At 36.1% G+C, this 21,236-nt stretch overlaps 1 protein-coding gene across 1 annotated transcript in view; it reads right to left on the bottom strand.

Moving 5' to 3' along the window:
- Window positions 1–21,236, bottom strand: part of ERCC6L2 (ERCC excision repair 6 like 2) — a 131,612-nt gene that overhangs the window by 8,690 nt on the left and 101,686 nt on the right. The window contains exon 18 of the mRNA XM_077749488.1: window positions 170–351. Coding sequence (XP_077605614.1) covers window positions 170–351 — 182 coding nt within the window. The remainder of the gene's footprint in view (window positions 1–169; window positions 352–21,236) is intronic.

The following is a 21,236-nucleotide window of genomic DNA, read 5'->3' as shown; positions in this document are numbered from 1 at the left end:
ATTCAGGGATTAGCTTTCTAAAAAAACCTAAACATTTGGAATTTATTTTTTGAAGTATACTAATTCAGATGCCAGGTATAGTTAAGATTCAAATAATTTGTGTATTTTATTAAGTAGCTATATTTTTTTTGAGAATAATTCTTAAAGTCCAGTGTTGCTATAGACATACCTGCGGATGCCTTTTGGAGTTTCTCCAATTATAAAGGTGGTCTGGTCTGTGCGATAGACTTTTTTTTTCTTCTGGCTTACAGGGTGTGAAATGTAAAGAGGAAATGAAATGCTTCCTTCACTTAATTGTTGGTCTTTCTTTGAATGTGTCAATGTATCTGTCTTCATTTTTTCTTCATGTGTCTAGAAAGAGAAGGAATGCAAAAAATAAGTCTGAAAAAGAGAGTCATTTTTGGTCAAATGAGGAGATGGCCTTGTTTTTTTCCAAAACCTGTTTATAATCAAACATATCATATTCTCCAGTTGATATCACTATGAGAGATGTTAGTTAACTTAGATTTTTGAAAAGAAGATATAGGGATAAATTTCAATTTATGTATTTCAGAACTATATAAAAGCAATGCCAATACTATGATGTTTCCATGGTGTCCACGGTTTAAGAAATATGTTAAAGATATATCTTTCTTAAAGATATAATAAAAGTAATAGCAATATGATGCCTTCATTGTCAAGATTGTTGGCATACTATATACATGCTGACATCCACAATTCTAAATAAGGATAAAATTAAAGATTATAAAAATAATGGCATAAAAATGAGATATTTAAAATTCTTAAATCAGTAATTTCCCTCAATATTATGAATCAGATTTTCGGTTATTTAATTTAATATAAGTAGCCAAACTTTAAAAAAATAACAATCTTTATGTGATAGTTGAATAAGAAACCATTTTCATAAATCCTACCCTTTAATCTCTACTAGATTGTCAGAATATTTAGTGATTTTAAAACGCTAACTATGGTTGTTGACACTATAGATAAAATCATATTTATTTTACAGACTATATTTGTTGCTTGTCTAACATAAATTGTTAAAAACACTGAGTCAAGGAAAAAAATAATTTTAAACTGTATGGCTCCAATTTCCCTGAGAAACTGTACCGTGAATACACGGAGAGTCCCGTTCCATTCCACAAAGAGAAGACTGGATACAATTTGATAACAACAACAAAATTACATTTGAGCTCAGAAGTGAGAAGGTAAATCTCTAGGTGCCCAAAACAAATAAGTGGAGAATGGGAGCTGATGCTCATCAGCCCAGGGTCAAGGCCGTAAGTTATAGTCTGCAGAACTGCATGTGTAGAAGGGAGATGGAAATGAGTGAACTCCCCGCATTAAAAAACAAACAAACCAAAAACATAGTAGGAATTAAGATGCTGTCCAGTTTGCAAACTAAAGCTAGGAAAGTCCAAATTGGGAACACAGAATAGAAGCAGGCTACCTTCCTATTCTAGATAGGAAGAATCACTGGAATCCCCAGCCTGTGCCATTTGTGGAATCTGATTTTGTAGCACCTGGGTGGAATGGAAAATCTAAGGTAAAAACCAACATAAAAAACTGACCCAGAATCAGTGAAAACCATAGATCTCAATGAGGAGTGAATATAAGAACATACCAAGGGAAGATTTCTATAATCCTGAGAATTTTGATTCTGACGGAGGGTGGTGGTGTAGGGTTTGGGCAAAAATTATGAAGAACGTATAAAACCCACCACCATGATAATGAGCAGATGCAACAAGTATGAGAATACATATCTGAGGAATTATAGATAATAAAGTAATATGAAAGAGACTTTAAATCAGTTCCAGAAAGATAAAAGAAGGATAGAATATACCAGCTAGGGCTGGTATTATATACACAAATCTGAAAAAGAGCCAAACATAAACTCTAAAAAGGAAATATAGTTTTGAAATAAAAAATAGAGACAGGAACAAACTCAAAATATGGGTTAAGCAGCAGACTAAACAGCCTTACAATGATAGTTGATAAAGTGGTAGAGAAAGAAGACATGGCAGAGGACATACCAAAATTTAGAAAATACTAGAAGGTAAGAACAGAGAAAGCAGGAGAGATAATATAAAGAATATAATGGCAGTGAACTGAAGAAGGCATGGATCCTCAAACTAAAAAAGGAGAGTGAATCTCTAGTGGGGAAAAATAAAAATAAATCTGAACTTTGTTATATCACAGAGAGTATCTTAAAAACTACCAGAAAGAAAAAAACAAGATATTCCACAAAGAAATGACAATCAACCTTAAGACAGACTTCTCATCATTAATATTAATGATGGTGGTATTAATGATATCACCACCAGAAGATAATACCTTCAACATGCAGACAGGAAAAAAAAATATAAACTTGGAATTCTATACCCAGCTAAACTATAAATAATTCTTTTTTTCAGACATACAAAGACTACAAGAGTTTACTAGACACAGATTCTTGTTGATGACGTAATTATTTTTCTTTTACGGGAGTTCAATGGGATTGAAACGGCACATATAAATGAATATGGGTAGGGAAGAGTTTTTTATTCCACAAATATTTACTGAGCACCTGTTATCTTCCTGCCACCATGCTAAGCAGTTAAGAACAAAGATATTTACATATACAAAGAGACCCTTCCCTTAAGGGACTTAAAGATGACAAGCTCATTTTTAAATTTTAAAGATGAAACATTTAGTTTTTTCCTTTTTAAATGAATCACTTATCTCTTCAACTTATATTCAAGTTCATTTTAACAAAATAAACTGAACATCAGATAACATGTAAGATATAACTGTATGTCATTTATTTATTTTTTATTTATTTTAAAGTGATCTCTAACATGGGTACCGAACTTATGACCCAAGATCAAGAGTCACATGCTCTATCCAGTCAGCCAGGCACCCCGTAACTATATATAGATATAGATATATATATAACTTATTATAATATATAATTTTAGTATATATTTTAATATATATAATTTTATAATATATAAGTTATATAATATAATATATTATAATACATATATAAATATATAATAAATATATAATACATATATAAATATATAAAATATGCATATATAAAATACAATATATAAATATAAAAAAATATATATTTTAGTAGCAAACCATTTCTACATTGAGTTTTTAAATATCTATTGTGACTCAGATGGACAAACATAAAATGTTGAAAGTACTTTCCTTAAGGACATCATTTCTTGAGTCTTAAAAGCATGCATCAACAAAGAGAGGAGAATGCTGACCTTTCAAGATAAATTTGAAAGAGATTTGACACATTTATTTTACATCACAAGAAAACAGATGAATGTTAAAAGTTTCTAATAAAAAGGCTCATCATCTTAAATGATCCCCAAGAAATAATGATCTATTATTGTAGGGAGAGATGGGATGTTTACATGAGGATAAAGGAAATAAACAGAAAAAGAAGGAACTGGGCCAACCAAGAACACACTCTCTTCATCTACTGCAATTTCTGAAGCCATGGAGAAATCATGCCAGACAATGGTGATTTTCAATAACTTACATGATTACTCTGGGTCTTTCTGAGCCTGTCAAAGCATTACAAAGCTCACATTTTGTATGGACACATTTTTAAAAATTCAGTTTCATAAATTTTTCAGGAGAATTCAGCTTTTCCAACAACAGGTATCAAACATGTGGATCTTTAATTTTGCCAAGAATTCTATATTTAAAACCTTGATTGTGTTAGATAATCATTCTTTTCCCACATGGGTTTAATACTCTATTCTTCATTAAAAAAAATCTTTCTAGGTTCAGATTTCCATTTTAGTAGGGTACTTCAACACTGTACTGAAACAAAGCTATGAAACAAAATTTTGTTTATTAATTAACTTAATAATTATTTTAGTGGCCTTGTTATAAAGCTGGCTTCACTACTTTATAATAAAATGGTATCCTTTACAATAGTGGATACAAGGAAAAAAGTGCCAAAGTGTAGCTGCAATCGTAGTGATAGTTATAAAATTTATCATAAAACAAAATTCAACGCCTATGGCCAAGATGAAAAGATTCCAGATCATGTGAATTGGACTCAAACTCATTCATTACCACTTATGTCAAAGCTGTGAAGTCATATGACACTGAGACAACACAATGAAGTAGCAACAGTTATAAAGGCTTGAATAATGAAAAGTTCAGTAAAAAAGAGCTGGGTTAGAAATTTAAAAGACAATACTGTCCCTCCTTAACACTAGGAGAGAGGGTGAGGTTGCTTGCTAAAGAAAGCAAAATAAATCCACTCCTCTTTCCACTAAGGAATAGAATGGCCAACAACTGGAACACTATGGAACACTATTCAAAAGAAAATTTTGCAATCACAACCCGAGTAAAGGAGAAATGCCAGTTTCTGCAAAAGCCCTTAACTGTTCCTAATGTTTACTTAAAAAGTTCCTTCAGAACTATCCATGAAGATTTGCCTTGAGGAAGTACTTCTATATTCTGTGATTCTGATGAAGTTTTCCTTTCTATTACAATTTATGATTATAATAATGAGGATTTATAAAGATAAGAACTTTGTACAGTATTTGTATTGTATAAATACATCTGCTAAGTATTTTAGGACGCTTGACACTATTAGAATATAATTTATAACTTAGTAATTGCTACATTCATGATTATTTGCATGTTACTGGGTATTATTAGGTGTTTCTACTATAGTGTTTTTATGAAAAAAATCAAATTCAATTTATGGATCTTTTATTAAAAATAAAACCTAGGAAGTATAAGGAATAAAGTAATTGCTCCTAGGAAATGTAAAAATAAAGTTAAAAATTCATTTGATGATGAGATTGGTTGAATGGAAATGGGAGTCCGCTTAAGAAGCTGGATTTAGCAGAGAATACTGAAGTAATCATTCTAATCTATGAGTAGTAATATGTCTTCTTTCTTTGGACATGTACATACTATATGCAGCAATCAGTTGAGAACTGAAAAATTAAAGGAAAAACTGTCCCCTTCAGACCACAGGTAAACAGGGCTAAAAAGGTAAAAGGCTTCGTCTGATTATGGGAAGTCCTAATCTGACTCATATGATTAAGAATTTAAACACATGATATGCTGTCTTTACAAAAGTAATTATTATTAAAACTAAAGTTCATAATACAAACATTTGTTTAATTCAGTTTAAACATTAAATACATATCATTTCTATAACAGATAATTGTTCTAATATATTTTGGCCAAAATAGTCTCCTCATCTTTTCACAATTAAATGTTTAACTTGGAAATGGCTCCCTTCAAAGGCTTTATGAATTTCACCTTTGATTTAATTTTGATGAAGTTATAAAATCATTATTGAATTTTCTAATTTGTCTGTAAATTGTGTTTGAAAATATATTATAAAAATTACTAGTTAAAGATGTACAGAGGTGCCTGGGTGACTCAAGCATCCAAATCTTGATTTCAGTTCAGGTCATGATCTCACAGTTTGCGGGATCAAGCCCCCATGTGGGGCTCTGCACTGACAGCACAGAACCTGCTTAGGATTCTCTTTCTCCCTCTCTCTGCCCCTCCCTTGCTTGTGTGCAAATATGCACATGTTCACACTCTCTCTCTCACAAAAAGAAAATCACAAATTTAAAAACATGTATAATGTATACATTCTATAAAATAAAAGCTATAGTTATTTTAAATTATAAAAGATCTACATTAAGATTATAGTGAATAAGAGAGCACTTTTGTAGGGAAAAATTCATTCTTCTAGAGTAGCCCAAATGAATCCACAGTAGACTTTAAGCAACTGTATATAATTCTATATAATTTATTTCTTGCTGAGAAGTTTTAGGTTTATGTTGGTTCTATGAGGAAAGTTCCTTATATTACTCATTGCTCTAAAGATCAACAGTAAGATTCAAATAGCTTTCGATAATACTCTTTTGCCTTTGAACCAAAAGTGCACTGTCTGTACTTCAAGACATTAGATCTAAGCCAAGTTACATTACTTTAAATGAAGCAAGAGTTATTTTTTGAAAGGCAAAACTAAAAAAGGAGATAAAGTATATATAGATTTTCAATATGAAAGTAAGAAAAAAATAAAACTGACTCTTAAAAAGTTTAAAGACAGCAATCTTTACTGTCAATGTGCTGAGAAAAGAAAACAAAAAGAATATTCCTCTTACCTCACAGCCATATGATTACATTAGCGTTTTTCTATTTGCTCTGCTATGTAGGAAATCTATCTTTATGTACTAGGAAGCTCCACTGGAAATAGTGCAGAGAATGTTTAAGGTAAAAAATAAAACCCAAAAAACAAAAACCTTTCTACTAATAGTCTTTGAGATGAAAAATAACTTTGGAGGCAAATTACTGAAGAACTATAGAGAGCACCCAGATAGGAATAGCAAGGAAATGAGCAGAGCTGATAGGGATCAATCTGTCCTATGGCCACCTACCTGTAACAAGTGGGGCAAGAAACAGTACAATCCGGGAGAGTGAGTTTCAAAAGCCATCATGAACAGCCTCTAATTCCCATTTCGGCAGGAGAAACACTATTGTAATCTCTGCCATCTTTCTAAAGCTCCTCAGGGCTAATCCCTGGAGATGCAGCCAGAGCCACTGCAGATACTGCTGACTCCTCCTTCCCTGCTTATCTGTCCGTACCCTCCACGGAGAGGAGGAAGCCTGGACAGGGATGAGGAGTAATGTGGAACAGCTTCATAGGATGGGTAGCCTTATCATAGTGGGCTACTGAGATTTAGTGAAAAGTTTTATTAATCAATTTTGGAATGGCTCTGTCTGCTAAGCTGGTCTCTAAAAAACACCCTGTAGAACATATACCAGAACAAAGAGCAATGCATATGTAACAGACACATTCACTGGTTTGTCCCCATAACCAGATATTTAGGCTTGATTAGCCATTGACAAAACTGGAAACAGGGAGATTTTCAAAGGCATTAGAAGATCCTGATGGCTGGACCCCCTGAGAAGCCTGAGTTTGGATTCTAAGATCACCAGAATATCTGCCCATTACAGGAAAGCTCTTAGTCTACACCTTGTTCCTGAGAATGGCACAGAGCCTCACAAGCCACTCTATGGTCACTGCCATGTGTGGGTGCACCGTGTAGCCACAGGTCCTCAGTGTCCTGATCACACCAACTTTGCCATAAAGACACACACACACACACACACACACACACACACACACATCAGTGTTCTTTTTCTTTTTTCATTAAATCTTAAATAGTGAAGTCTGAGAAGCAGCAATGCTTTTGTTTACACATCTGTTCAAACAAAAGATTAAAAAAGAAATCTCCCTTTGGGAAGGGCCAAACTCTATAAACATATAAGAAGTCATAAACTTCTTTGTCTCTGCAAAGCAGGGAATCAGGAGTATTATAAAAATATGTAGCACATTCATTCAAATGGATCTGAGTGTCTAAAAGGACAAAAACTTTTAAGGGTCTTTGCCTAAGTGTGAAAAAGCTCCTATCCTCAAAGTAATCATCAAGATTTTTGCCTGGATGTAGGAAATATTCCTGTAAATGCAGTTTTCCAATACTCAGGAAAGCCTAAGGCAACTATGAGCTACCCCTGAATTGTCTCTACTCATCCTCTGGAGAAAAGCCAGCTGGTTGGAGGACCCACACAAATACATATCAAAGTCAAATTTTCTGCATGTTTAAAAATGACATTCATTTTATCTGAAAAAATTTAAAAAACCCACTTAGATTCAAATCCAAAATCTTTTGCGGGGTTTGTTATTGCTGTTCTGCTTTATTCTTGGGAGAAGTAATAGTTATAATCCAGCTATATTTATGTATCTCTATCTGTATCTATATATCTCTATTTTTTAATAGTATTTTGCTTTCTAAGCAAGGTACAACAGGACAACTTTACAATGGTGGTCCTGAGCCTAGGTTCCTTTTTCATCCACAACAGGCCATTTCTCATTGTCTGACAGACCTATCTATCTAAAAGAACAAAGTGATAGCCCTGGGAGAGCTGGTGAATACAGGGGGGTGTGGGGCACACACTGCAAACAGAAATGGAAAAGCCCCATTTCCTTGGGATCTGTGAACCTGAAGACACTGCCAGAGCAGTCATCTGTGGAAACAGGCCAGGTGAGACAGTGGCAATCACCACAGCCTGCAGTGCAGACTAGTATGGGGGAGTGTTCACTATGACTGTCAGTTCTCCATGGGAGTGTGGTCAGGGCATCAATTCCCTCTAACACCTCCTATAGACAAAGGCTAGTGCAGGATCTGGGCCCTTCTAGGGTAGCAGTCAGAGCACTGGACTCAGTACCTCAGGCCCTAGGGTCCAGAAGAAACTTGGGGAAGTTTTGTAACTTTCTGAGCCTCATTACCCTGGGGAATGATGAGTGATTTGGGGATCAGGATCTAAGGGGTTAGGAATTTGGATCAGGGACTTCCATTGGTCTTTTCATACTTAAAATTCACAATTCTGGGGCACCTGGGTGGCTCAGTTGGTTCAACATCTGACTTTGGCTTGGGTCATGATCTCACTGCTCATAGTTTGAGTCCTACACCGGGCTCTATGCTGACAGCTCAGAGCCTGGAGTCTGCTTCGTACTCTGTGTCTCCCTCTTTTTCTGCCCCTCCCTCAGTTGTGCCCTGTTTCTCTCTTAAAAATAAATAAACATGAAAAATAAAATAAAATAAAACTCACAGTTCTACCAGTCCTTCTAAGATCTCCAGAAAGTGGTAATCAATAGGTCCTCAGCATCTTGCAGCCCTGATGCCATGCTGAATGTATGTATTACTTAGATTATTATAAAACTTTCTCTAAAGACCATTTGAAGGTCCTGTACTTGTAATACCTGGTATGTGAAAAGATCACAGAAGGTGCCGCTGAGGGAAAAAAATTAAAGAAAGCTTTCCCTGGCAGCCATCTGTCCCTGCCTTCCTTTTCAGCAGCTGGCACTTCCCACAGGGAGCTTAGGCTCCTCACTTGCCTCCTTCAGACCTTGGGCTGGAGTTAAGGTTTCTAAGTATAGGATGACAAAGCCACCAATGGTTCTCTAGCATCTTGGGAAGATCATTTCAGGCATGTCCCAAATGACAGAGACATTGCAAATAGTTGTAATGTTCAATGCAGGTTATCATTAATAATAAAGTACTGAAATTCGTGAATGATTCACCTTTATAGCAAATTAGAGTGGATTCCCTATGACCACATCATTTTCATCTCTCCTATTCTGATATGCCTTCTTAAATCCTGTAGAAAAGGAAGTAAAGCTTTTACATAGAGAAAGGTCAAATAAAAGTATGTCCCACTAGAAGTGAATTTAATGATCAAGTTCCTCTCTTTAGATGGTCCAAGATGGCAGTTCTGAAACCTTATGGATCTTAAGACCTCTTTACACTTTAAAAATTGTTAAAAACAAAAGAGCTTTTGTTTGTGTGAGTTTTACCTATTAAACATTCAAATATATTAATTAATCCATTAAAAATAAGGTGGGGTATCTGGGTGGCTCAGTCAGTTGAGCATCTGACTTCAGCTCAGGTCATGATTTCACGGTTTGTGAGTTTGAGCCCCACACTGGGCTCTGCACTGTCAGCTTGTCAGCACAGAGCCCATTTCGGATCCTCTGTCCCCCTCTCTCTGCCTCTCCTCTACTTGCACTCTCCCCAAAATAAAGTATTTAAAAAAATAACAATAAGCCAATTACACGTTAACCTGAATAACTTTTTATTTTTATTTATTTATTTTCAATGTTTATTTATTTTGAGAGAGTGAGCACGTGCATGTGCACTTGCATGACAGAAGCCGGGGAGGGGAAAAGAGAGAGGGAGAGAGAATCTGCACCATCAACGCAGAGCCTGAATCAGGGCTTGATATCATGAACTGTGAGATCATGATCTGAGCTAAAATCAAGAGCTGGATGCTTAACTGACTGAGCCACTCAGGCTGCCCATGAATAACTCTTTTTAACAACAACAACAAAACATTTTATACTTTTCAAAGCAAACAAAAAATTAGAAAGAAGAGTGGCTATGTTTTTTACATTTTTGTAACTATCCTTAATATCTGGATTAATAAAAGACAGCTGGATTCTCATCTCTGGCTTCCGCATTCAATCTGTTGTAACCAGGTTCTTTTGGTCGGAGTATATGAAGAAAATAAGCATCATATAGATATGTAGTTAGAAAAGAGAAGAATATTTTAATAGCCTTTTCAGATAATTATAGATATTCTTTTTTGATACTATATCAAAACTGAATTAAGGTTAGTTTAATGTAAAATCTGAAACCGTATCAGTAAATTTTTATATTGTTAAAATTAAAATTTATTGGCATATATTGTCCTTTGGACAGATTTTTTCCCCTATGCATAACTTAGTGATATTCACTGGTCATTTGGAAACAACAATGAACTGAGTTATGTAGATCTTTAAAATGTGACATATTCAATTATACAGCATTGGTAAATCATATTTGTTGTTAGCATCACTTATTGCATCAGGAAAAAATATGTAAGCATAGGGAAGGTGTCATGGTCATGGTGGAAGATACAAGATTTTCAACAATTTAATTGAAAGCTTGAATTTTATCCCTGGTAACATANTGTCAGCACAGAGCCCAATGCGGGGCTCGAACCCACGAACCATGAGATCATGACCTGAGCCAAAGTCAGATGCTTAACGACTGAGCCACCCAGGCGCCCCTCACTAGGTTCATTTTTAAGAAATTACCTACCAAATCTAAATAACCAGTCTGTCTGTCATCCATTCTTTCAAGTACAAATGATGTTTTATTAAAAAAAAAGTGTCCAGTTCACTTTTCTTTTTAAAAATTTTTTAATGTTTTATTTATTTCTGAGAGAGGGAGAGAGAGAGAGAGAGAGAGAGAGCAGGGGAGAACCAGAGGGAAAGGGAGACACAGAATCCGAAACAGGATCCAGGCTCCAAGCTGGCTGTCAGCACAGAGCTCCATGCAGGGCTCGAACCCACAAAATGTGAGATCATGACCTGAGCCGAAGTCAGATGTTTAACAACTGAGCCACCCAGGCATCCCTCTAGTTCACTTTATAGCTCAACTATACAAGTGCTTATCTTATGTACACTTCCTATTTTATCAAACAGAATAGAAAAAAAGATGAGTATAAAGGGTTGAGAGTTGATAAAAATGAGCCATTTTTATCAAGGATAGAAATCAATCAAAGATCTTCATCAGAGAAAGTAGTTTTCTTGTCCTGCAAGTATGTACAGAATCCAGCGACTACTAGGTATGATTTGGGGCCACTCACTGATTCATACTAAGCTGCCGGCAGTTTTCTCCCCACTGGTTTGGCACCATTTGCTCAATGTCAACAAGTGAAAAGGGGACTTTGAAATATTCTGAGAATAGATCGGACCTTGCAGACCCCTGAAAGAGTCTCAGATATCTTAGAGGGCCACGGACCACATTTTGGGAACTGTTCATCTACAATAAGCTGACATGCCTTCAATCAGCACATACATGATACCTCCATGCTGGAAACTCTGACCAGGATGATCGAGAGTGGATTTTGGTTTCACCCAGCTTTATGCCTACACACAGGAAAAGGCTCCCCCACTTCTTGAGTGAAAACAGAAGAGTCTTTCTGTCTAGAATAATGATTCCCAGCTCCAGGCCTGGCTCCTGGCCTTCTTCACCAGGGAATGGTTAGATACTCTGCACATGTTGAAAGTTACTTGTCGGAGTATAAACTCTAACATTTCAGTCTGTTCAGGTCAGTTTAACATCTTTTGATTATTTCTCTACATGCAAGGCCTTTCATGATGTGTTCCCGCAATGCAGTCTTACTCTTCCTGATGTCCAATATAGGCTGTCCTGTTTGTCACTACTGCCAAACACATCACGGGTATTCATTTCTGGAGCCAAATTTCCTCAGCCTTGCCTTCTGCCCAACGTAATTCTACCCATGCTTGAAGGTCCAGATTCATGAGACTTTCCTTGCATACTTTTTTTTTTTCTGGCATTGTTATTTCAATTTCTCATCTGATAGCTTTATTATAGAAATGGAATCTACCTTTATTTAAAATGTTATGTAATCACATACAGCATAGCAAGCCAAGTAGCAACAATGTTACATGTAGGCCAGAAATCCTAATTTCACCCACCAAAGGAATACAACAAGACCAGGGCTCTCTTTGAATAGGTGGGACCCCTATTCNAATCTTTTATCTGACAGCCTTTCAATAAATGAATGTTGGATGAAAAAACATAACACAAGTAAGAAAAATTTTTGGAAAATAATTTACCAAAAGCAAAAAGCTCTTCCCCCTTAAGGTATTCATTACTTCACCTGGCAACAGTAACAGGACAGCCTTAAATGCTGAATAAAAGTAGGTTATGGCTTTCCAATTCCATTTTTAAGCAGTTGCTGCTACAGTCATGAAAATTGTTTACAGATTAATTGAAAGTTGATTCTGATAGTAACTTGGCTACGAGATGACATTACCTTTAAAATAAAACATCAACTCACCAACAATCCTGACGTAAAAGTGGTGAGAGCTGACTCTGGTCATGTTAAAAGGGATATTATCCTCATCAGGAAATTTGCAAAAATATCACAAATTCCAATGTTAGATTAAGGACCACAGTTCAAATATATTTATCCTGCCTACAGCCAATCTACTACACAAGAATTCATGCTCATATTAAAAATTAGAGTAATCCCTCACATTTTTTATTTGTAGACTCTCTTTGAGAAGGCATTATTTAGTACCTACTAGAAATTCAACTAAAATCAGTAAGCTCTGATTGAATATCTAGGTATCAGGTACTGTCCTAGCTCTAGGGAATAGTAAGCTTCCATTCCTAATGCAAAAGATTTTCACAGTCTAACCAGTAATACAATGGCAAACATTGTTGATGGCCTACCAACAGCCACTATTACTTTCCATGTTGTCTGAACAAAATTGTAGTTCTCTTAGAGATGTGCTCTGGGAAGGTGGGTTGCTCTCTCAGTTCCCAGGGGGGATAAACAGAGATTAAGCAAGCTACTCATGCATGTTTTGCCACAAAGATTGTTCTCTTCAACAAAAGGAGATATGTATGAGAGAACCACACCTTTCTGTCTTTGGATGCATTTGATACGACAATGGGTTTCAAAGATGCAATGATCATCCTGCAACATGAGTCAAAAGGCCCAGGGACTAAATGTTGACTTACCAAGGCCAGTGATGCAGAAAATGAGAAAGCCTGAATCCTTACAATGTGATTGGGCTCTAGCACTAAACCTAGAAATACTCCTCAACAGGCTAGCCATTATGTGAATTAGTTCAATGGCCCACTGTATAGCTCACTTTGATAAATTCATTAATCAATTATCTTTTTTGAAATATAATTAACATACAATGTTACACAGTTTCATAGTGATTTGATATATCTATACATTGTATTAGGCTCACCATAAGTGTAGTTACCATCTGTCACCATATAGTGCTATTAGAATACCACTGAGTGTATTCCTTATGCTGTACCTTTCAGCCCTGTGACTTATTCATCCATAGCTGGAAGCCTGTATTTCCCACTCCCCTTCACCCATTTTGCCCATCCCTCCACCCTCTCTCCTCTGGCAACTATCAGTTTGTTCTCTGTATTTATGAGTCTGTTTCTGCTTTCTGTTTATTTGTTCATTTGTTATGTTTTTTAGATTCCACCCATAAGTGAAATCATATGGTGTTTGTCTTTCTCTGACTTATTTTACTTGGCATAATGTCCTCTAGGTCCATTCATGTTGTTGCCAATGGCAAGATCTCATTTTTTGTGGCTGAGTAAAATTCCATCATATGCATACACATCTTCTTTATCCATTCATCTATTGATTGACACCTGCATTGCTTCTCTATCTCGGCTACTGTAAATAATACTACAATAAACATAGGGGTGCGTCTCTATTTTCAAATTAGTGTTTTCATTTTTGGGGGGGCAAATACCCAGTAGTGGAATTACTGGATCTATGTTTTAATTTTTTGAGGACCCTCCATACTGTTTTCTGTAGTGGCTTCACCAGTTTGCATTCCCATCAACAGTGCACGAGGGTTCCTTTTTCTCCATGTCCTCACCAACACCTGTTGTTTCTTGTGTTTCTGATTTTAGCCATTCTGACAGGTGTGAGGTGATATCTCATTGTGTTTTTGACTTGCATTTCCCTGACAATTAGTGATGCTGAGCGTCTTTTCACGTGTCTATCTGTATAGGCTAATTGTAGATGCGTATCCTATTCCTTGCAGCGGCGAGCATCCGGTAGACATACACATATTATGTATTGTATGTACATACTACGTAATACAATGGTGAGTACTATAGCAGATACACACACATAAAAAATGAAGAGGAGGAAGACATTTACACTGCTTTGGGGAGGCCATAGGGGACAGCTGTCATTGATGATACAAGGGGTAGGAGTTCAATAAGTAGACACAGGTGAAATGGAATTTTACACAAAAGAACCACAGGAGCAAAGGCATGGCAGGGTAAAGGTCCACAGTGTGCCTGGAGGCTGGTTCATAATCTGAAAGCTGACCAGAAGAGCCCGTTCATCTTCATATCCCTAGGGGCTAGCACAGCACCTGGTACAGAGTATCAATAATTTTGAGTAAGTGTCTCAGAATGAGAATTAAAAAGCAGGCTAGGGACAAACTGAGATAGGCCATGTGTGCCATGAAAAAGCAGCATAAGACATTTTACATAACTTTGGAAGACAGAAAATTAAGGTCCAAAAGTGATTGTTTAGATGTATTACTGCTAGATGAGGAAAGCTCACAAAGTCATGAACGGGTGGGGATATCTTTTCTGGCCCTGTTACTCATGTTCTCCCTTCTTGAGTGGGTTTCCTATACCAGCACTGCAGCCAACAGATGACAAGTAAGGAGTGAAAATGAAGAATACCAGCATTTATGCTGCTCTAAAATGATTAAGATCCTTACATGATCTGCCAGGGCATGCGATTTAACATTAACTTGTGGAGTTAGGACTTGAGGAGCCTTGACTTCATAGTGAAAATGGTTGTGCCTTATGTAATACTTTCATGCAGGAATTCAAATGATCGTCATTTGCTGAACCCCCACTCTGTGTTGCCTGTTGCTAGGCTGTGGTGTTTATAAAAGTGTACACCATGGTCTTGGTCCTTGAGCAGCCTGGAACCTATTTGAGGAGAGAACAAACACACCTGAGGTAAGCAACACTAATGTGGTATCCACCATGTCTACAGTGATGACTGGCACAGAGTATGTATGGATGTGAAAGGAACTTGGAACAGAGTGATTTCTGAAGACTGAGACTTTATGAAGGGAAGTGGAACTTGAATTGGGTCCACTTGGAGTAGAGGATCAGACAGTAGATGATATGGTTACAGAGGTGTAGACTGAGTAAATTTATTGAAGACCACGAGTGCCAGGCAACCTGAGAATACTTCTCATTCAGATAAGGACAGACCATTTTCCCTGGCTCAATAAATATGTCCAATGGTAGCTCTGAACAATGTTTAAGCCATCTTCAGAGGATCTTCAGAAAAACCAGGAAAGTTGTTCATGGAATAGTATAAAACACTTAAAATTCTCAAAACGCTGTACCCTTACTGAAATTGAAAACCTAAAGTTATTCAAAAAGTTTCAATCATATGTAAGACACTATTTTAAATCTCTGGTGTTATCAAAAGCGAGTCAGGGATATATCCTGCTATCTGGAAGTCCAGACTTTCATTAGAAAAGAAGAAAAAGATGTGTACTTATAAAACAAATCTGGAAGTCATATTTTAGAATAACAGGCCATAGAAAGTACTATAGGGTAAAGCAGAAAGAGTAAGAAATGTAAGAAGAGGGACATCTCAGTCCCAACGTAGGGAGGAGTTGGGGCAGGCTTTGTGGAAGAGACGACAGGATCTGAGGTAGGTTCTGAAGGGTAAAGAGATTCGGAGATTTGGGGGATGAGAGAATTAAGGTTCAAGGTTATTCCTGGTAGAGAAATAGCATAAGAGAAAAAAGTAAAAAATCATGTCTTTGTCAAAACATCTTTGGCACAGTAGATATTGCCAACAGTGTCACTGCTAACTTCTTGAGTCCAGACAGAGCTTTAACTATCTGACAAAATATTTCTTAAAGTGAAGGGTACTGATTTTTTTTAACTGCTAAAGTAAGAGTGACTCTTCATAGGCAAGTTATTTTGAAAAATTAGACTGATTTGTTATAATGGAGAAATAAAACAAAAAACAAAAAAAACCAAAACCTTCAGAAGAAACTGAAGGAAAAAGCACAAGAGAAGATAGATGGATTGAAAGACCGTAGGGATTTAAGCTGACTGACACTATTGAGCCGGAGGGAAGCCACTTATTTACCCTTTCATTTTTAAAAATCAGTAAAATGATATATTTGCATTAAATAGTCTCCAAGAATCCTCCAAATTCTGAAAAACTATGACTTGCTAGTCTTATAATTTTGCCTCATTAATCCTATGAAAATTCAGAATTCATATGTGTAGAGACAGAATTCTCAGATGACAAGGCAATAGGTGTTTCCATGATGTGGCCATTCCAACTGATACCATGGTTTTCACAGGATAATATATAATTTGAAAAGGATGCTTAACTTTCTTTAAGTCATGAGGTAAAGTCAATCAGAGTTCAATGTGGTCTTCTATCTCTAAGCTTTTATAATGAGAAGGCTTTGTTAAAGAAATAGTATTTTTTAGCTATTTAGAATCTTCCAGCTATTCTCAACAGAGAAACTATTCTAAGAAGCAACATCTATCTACTGTGCAATTGGAACAATGGCCAGGTAGGCGGAGAGTCAGAATACAACTATTTCCTGATAGGCAAAATATTATTTTTTCTCAGTCCACTTCATTATAAAATCAGTTTATAATTCCTTTCAAATATAATTTTTTTCTATAGAATTCTTCATGACAAGTGAGTCACAGCTCAAGGTGGGTCCTTCATCTATAAAACTAGAGAAGACTAGATATCTTTTATGGTATTCTATTCTAACATATGCTATTATTAGTACAATTAGCAACAAAAATTGTATTGAGTCACTGTAGAGAATAAGAGAGGCAGTTTCAGTCATCACCCTTACTGATCAGCAATAATCACAATTACAACAATAAAAATTTATATTTTGAGTAATTTTAATGCCTTTATCACAAGGAGCTGAATATGTTTTGTACACATCAGGTCATTAGTCCTGTTTCTCCATTAATCCAGGTAATGCCACTTCCCACTATGAGGAAGGACGCCACATCCACTCATAGACACCGGCTAGGAGGGGACTAGGTGTGCTTGTTTCAAGTTAATACCAGATTCTCCTCCTTCTGACTAGGTAACAGGTGTTCTTCATAATTGATACACCATCTTTCTGAATCGATACTAGTTCCAAAAATACAAACTTTTCATGCCACCACTAGTTACGTAATTTCATACATATACACACAAAATTTAAAAACTCTTGATCTTCACTAAGATTATGCGAAAGAATAACTTTCTGATATAAATACCATAAAATTAACATCTAGCTACAGAAAGAAAACTGATGAAACCATGAAAAATCCCACCTAGTAAGAGTTAATTTCGTTACATGCTGAAACCATAAACCTTCCTTACTCAAATACTTCATAAACCAGTCATTTGTGAACGATTAAACCATCATGCCATTCAGTATCCTGAAAAATAGGATAATGGAATGCTATATCTCCCCAAAGTCTGCTTCACTGTAAACAGTCCATCCCTCCTTGCTGACTCCAAAAGCTGTATAAACATACTGCAATCAAATCCACCATAGCTCATAGAAATCCTTTCTTTAAGTAATCTACAAAATGCCAACCTAATACAAATACAAGAAAGAGGAGTTCTTACTAACACGACATTTTGTATTTACAGTATTCTGAACAGTGCTTAAACCTGCACGGGTTATAAAAGGCACCCTTCCCCACACTCCCCCCTGGCCCGGGCCGACAGCATGCATAGGCCTTTCGTTTACACCACACTGCAATAACATAAAGAAGGGTTTACTATTAATCCAGGTTTTACTACAAAGCGACCCGTTATTTCTCTGTCAAACACTGGCAAGAGTGCCAAGTGTCTGTCATCCAATTCAGGGGATTAAGTCTTCTTTTATAGTCTGATACTTGTACCAATTTATAAAAATACAGATATAGTTTCTTAGAGTTGGTCACAGTCTATATTTTGGCTTGGATTCAGGCAGCAGAGGTTGACCATGACAGCTGGCAGGAAACTGAGGGAGAATACATCCTCCGCCTCCCAGTCACCATGTCTCAGTTGCCATAGTGATTAATCCTTAATTGAATGCTGTCTTTGTACATTTCTTTTCAGAAAACTTTAAGTATACTTAAGTTGAAAACATGCAGTTGACTGAAAAAATGAGGCAGCACATCACAAACAGGTATAGCTAAATTCCGAGACATACTTCCATATATTAAAGGAACAAATTAGCTCTAATAAAGGTATTATCAGTTCTTTTGAATGCTTAAAGCATTTCTTTCTGGTCTGAGCTTAGACCTAAATCACACAGGTTTCTCCTCCTGTTATCAGACATCTCATCTTTTAAAATAAGCGGTCTTCAGACATGGTTCTAAAATATCTAAGTGCAATTTAAGGCAAAACTAGTTCTTATCTTAGATAGTTTGTATTCCTCAATAACAAAGGTATGCTTAGAAATTTATTATAGGAGAGACAGGTTTTCATTTGGGACATCTATAAAATGTCATATAAATAGAAATTAATTTATAAAAGTACAAACTGTCAGCAACCAAAGGCAACATGGAAAAGATAGTATATTTTAGGCCTCTTCTTAATATATTGTTGAATTTGAAAAGCAGGTTCAGACCTCTTGTCATTTTGGCTATCAATAATTACACCGAAAGGACTGAGAAACTCTGAAGACCATAGTAGTTTATCAAGGATTGTGGTATACACTACTTCTCTTTTGTAACTTTTCCATTTAGTATATTCCTTTGCAATTTAGTTAAAAGCCCTTACTTAGATTCAACTACAGTATTCCTTTGAAAGTGAAATATTTGCATATGGTGGCCACTGTTAATCATGTTTTGCCTTCATACAAAGAAACAGGATTTGTTTTCTTTTTCTTAGGAAACGAGACAACGTATCTGCATCTGGCTGCAGACACACACACACACACAGACCACACACACGTGCACACACACACAAACACACAGTCTTTTCAAACAGAAATAAAGATCTCTAATAAAACTGTGGTGACAGACAAGAAGCACTCAGAAGAATTCTCAGTAATAAAGGTTCTGGATGTGAGCCCCAAGATGAAAGATACTGTACTGTAGGTGGGAGGTCTGGGGATTTCTGGAGACTTTAGAAGCAAGAGGTTTGCAGATAATTTCTGACACTATTGCTTTTACCCTGCTTTGTTTCCCTTTACCTTAGTTTATTCTCTTTTCTTTCCATAACTATTTTTAATTTTTTTCAGAACTGCAAATTCACTGATGCCACCCACCAACATACTACAAACTACAAAACCTCTCAGTGAGTGACATACAAATCTCCCTAATCGAAGATGATGGTATGTTTCACTAATTTACTCATTAAAGGTGTTGAAGTAATTTTGGCCACATATGATGAAATCAGTGACTGTGAACATTTTTTTTTCGTAAAAATTCTGAGATGGCCTTGAAATGTTGAGCATGCATGAGTGGGAGAAGGGCAGAGAGAGAGGGAGACACAGAATCCAAAGCAGGCTCAGGCTCTGAGCTGTCAGCACAGAGCCCAACTTGAGGCTCAAACTTCAGGAACCATGAGATCATGACCCGAGATGAAGTCAGACAGTTACCCAACTAAGCCACCCAGGCACCCCTCTTGTTTTCCTTTTAAAGGGAGTCCAAAGCCCCAGATATGCTAATATCACCCATTTAAAAAATTTATAATTAAATATGGTTGTATACAATTATTTATGGATTATTTTTCTTCATTGATCCCCACCTTCCAGGGGTATTAGAGACCTGATATTAGTCTTATCTAGTGGTAATAATAACAATACTTATTATTCATTGAGTGCTTACTTTGTGTCGGGTACTGTTGATAGGATTTTTACCTCAGTCTTCACAACAATTTTCTGAGGTAAGAAGTATAATTATTTGTATTTTAAACACAAAGAGAGGCACAGAGACATTAAGTCCCTTTCTCATGGTTACACGGGAAGTATACGGGAGAGCTAGAATTTAAACTCTGACATTCTGAGTACAGTGCATGCCATAGGCTAGTTGTAGCTATTAAAATTCCTTCTGCCACCGGAAGAGTACAGAGTTCAATAAATTGAAAAGGAAACTCATATTATATGAGTTCTTTATTACCAATTAAACTAAAATGAGGAAAGCATGAGAATATCTCAGGGGTTGTAGTTTTATGTAAAAAATACAGTAGGTTTAGTTTTTGAGGTTGGTGAAAGACTACGATCATAAACATGTATGAGCACTATCTATTTTGAAAACTCTGATTTTCTTATAATAAGTAAGACTTTTCTTTCTGAATGCTAAGTTCATATACTGTCCCCAGGTAATTTTTGCCTATAGGTAGTATATTACAACTTTCAAGAAAGTACAGCCATATTGTTAACCTGATGTATTAAATTGTAGAGGCAAAATCTGAGGGACTAAATCTTACTCTGTTGGAATTTTACTGTATCAAATATTGATTTAGAGAGGCTGGCCACTGAAATGAGCATGCTTGTACAGACTGTTCTTGGCCTGCTAGCATTGGTGGCATGGGGTTGGACCTCCTGCTTAGTGGCTTTAAAACTTCCCTGAATATTTTATACTCACTATGATTTAGTCATTAAACAACATATTTCTTCATACTCCCTGAAGGTTTACTAAGTTGGTCTGTGTGTGATGGGGACACATATACCCTCAAAGGGCATATTAGGAATCCTAGGGAATGAATATTCCAATTTGTTTCTCTGTAGGAAATGTGCCTCACTCTGAAAATCAATGTGAAGAGGCACAGTTCCTGATGTGACTGTGCTGTCTACCTATAGAATTTGGGGGCTAAAAAGATTCAGAACTACTGGTATTAAGGGCAAAGTGTATTTCTAGTATTTTTATTTTTACAACTTTCCTTAAGAAGTTTCCAAAGGGATGTTTTATTGCTTTTATATCTAGGGAGTTGCTTCTCAGGTCCATTTTGGAAAGAATCATATGAGGCTGCAAATTTCTCCTCTGAGAAATATTTAAATAAACTAACAACCACTATCCAATTAAATTATTTCATTG

The sequence above is a fragment of the Crocuta crocuta genome, unplaced genomic scaffold (assembly GCF_008692635.1).
Source record: "Crocuta crocuta isolate KB4526 unplaced genomic scaffold, BGI_CrCroc_1.0 scaffold99, whole genome shotgun sequence".
Lineage (NCBI taxonomy): Eukaryota > Metazoa > Chordata > Mammalia > Carnivora > Hyaenidae > Crocuta > Crocuta crocuta.
This window is presented reverse-complemented; position numbering and strand designations above follow the sequence as displayed.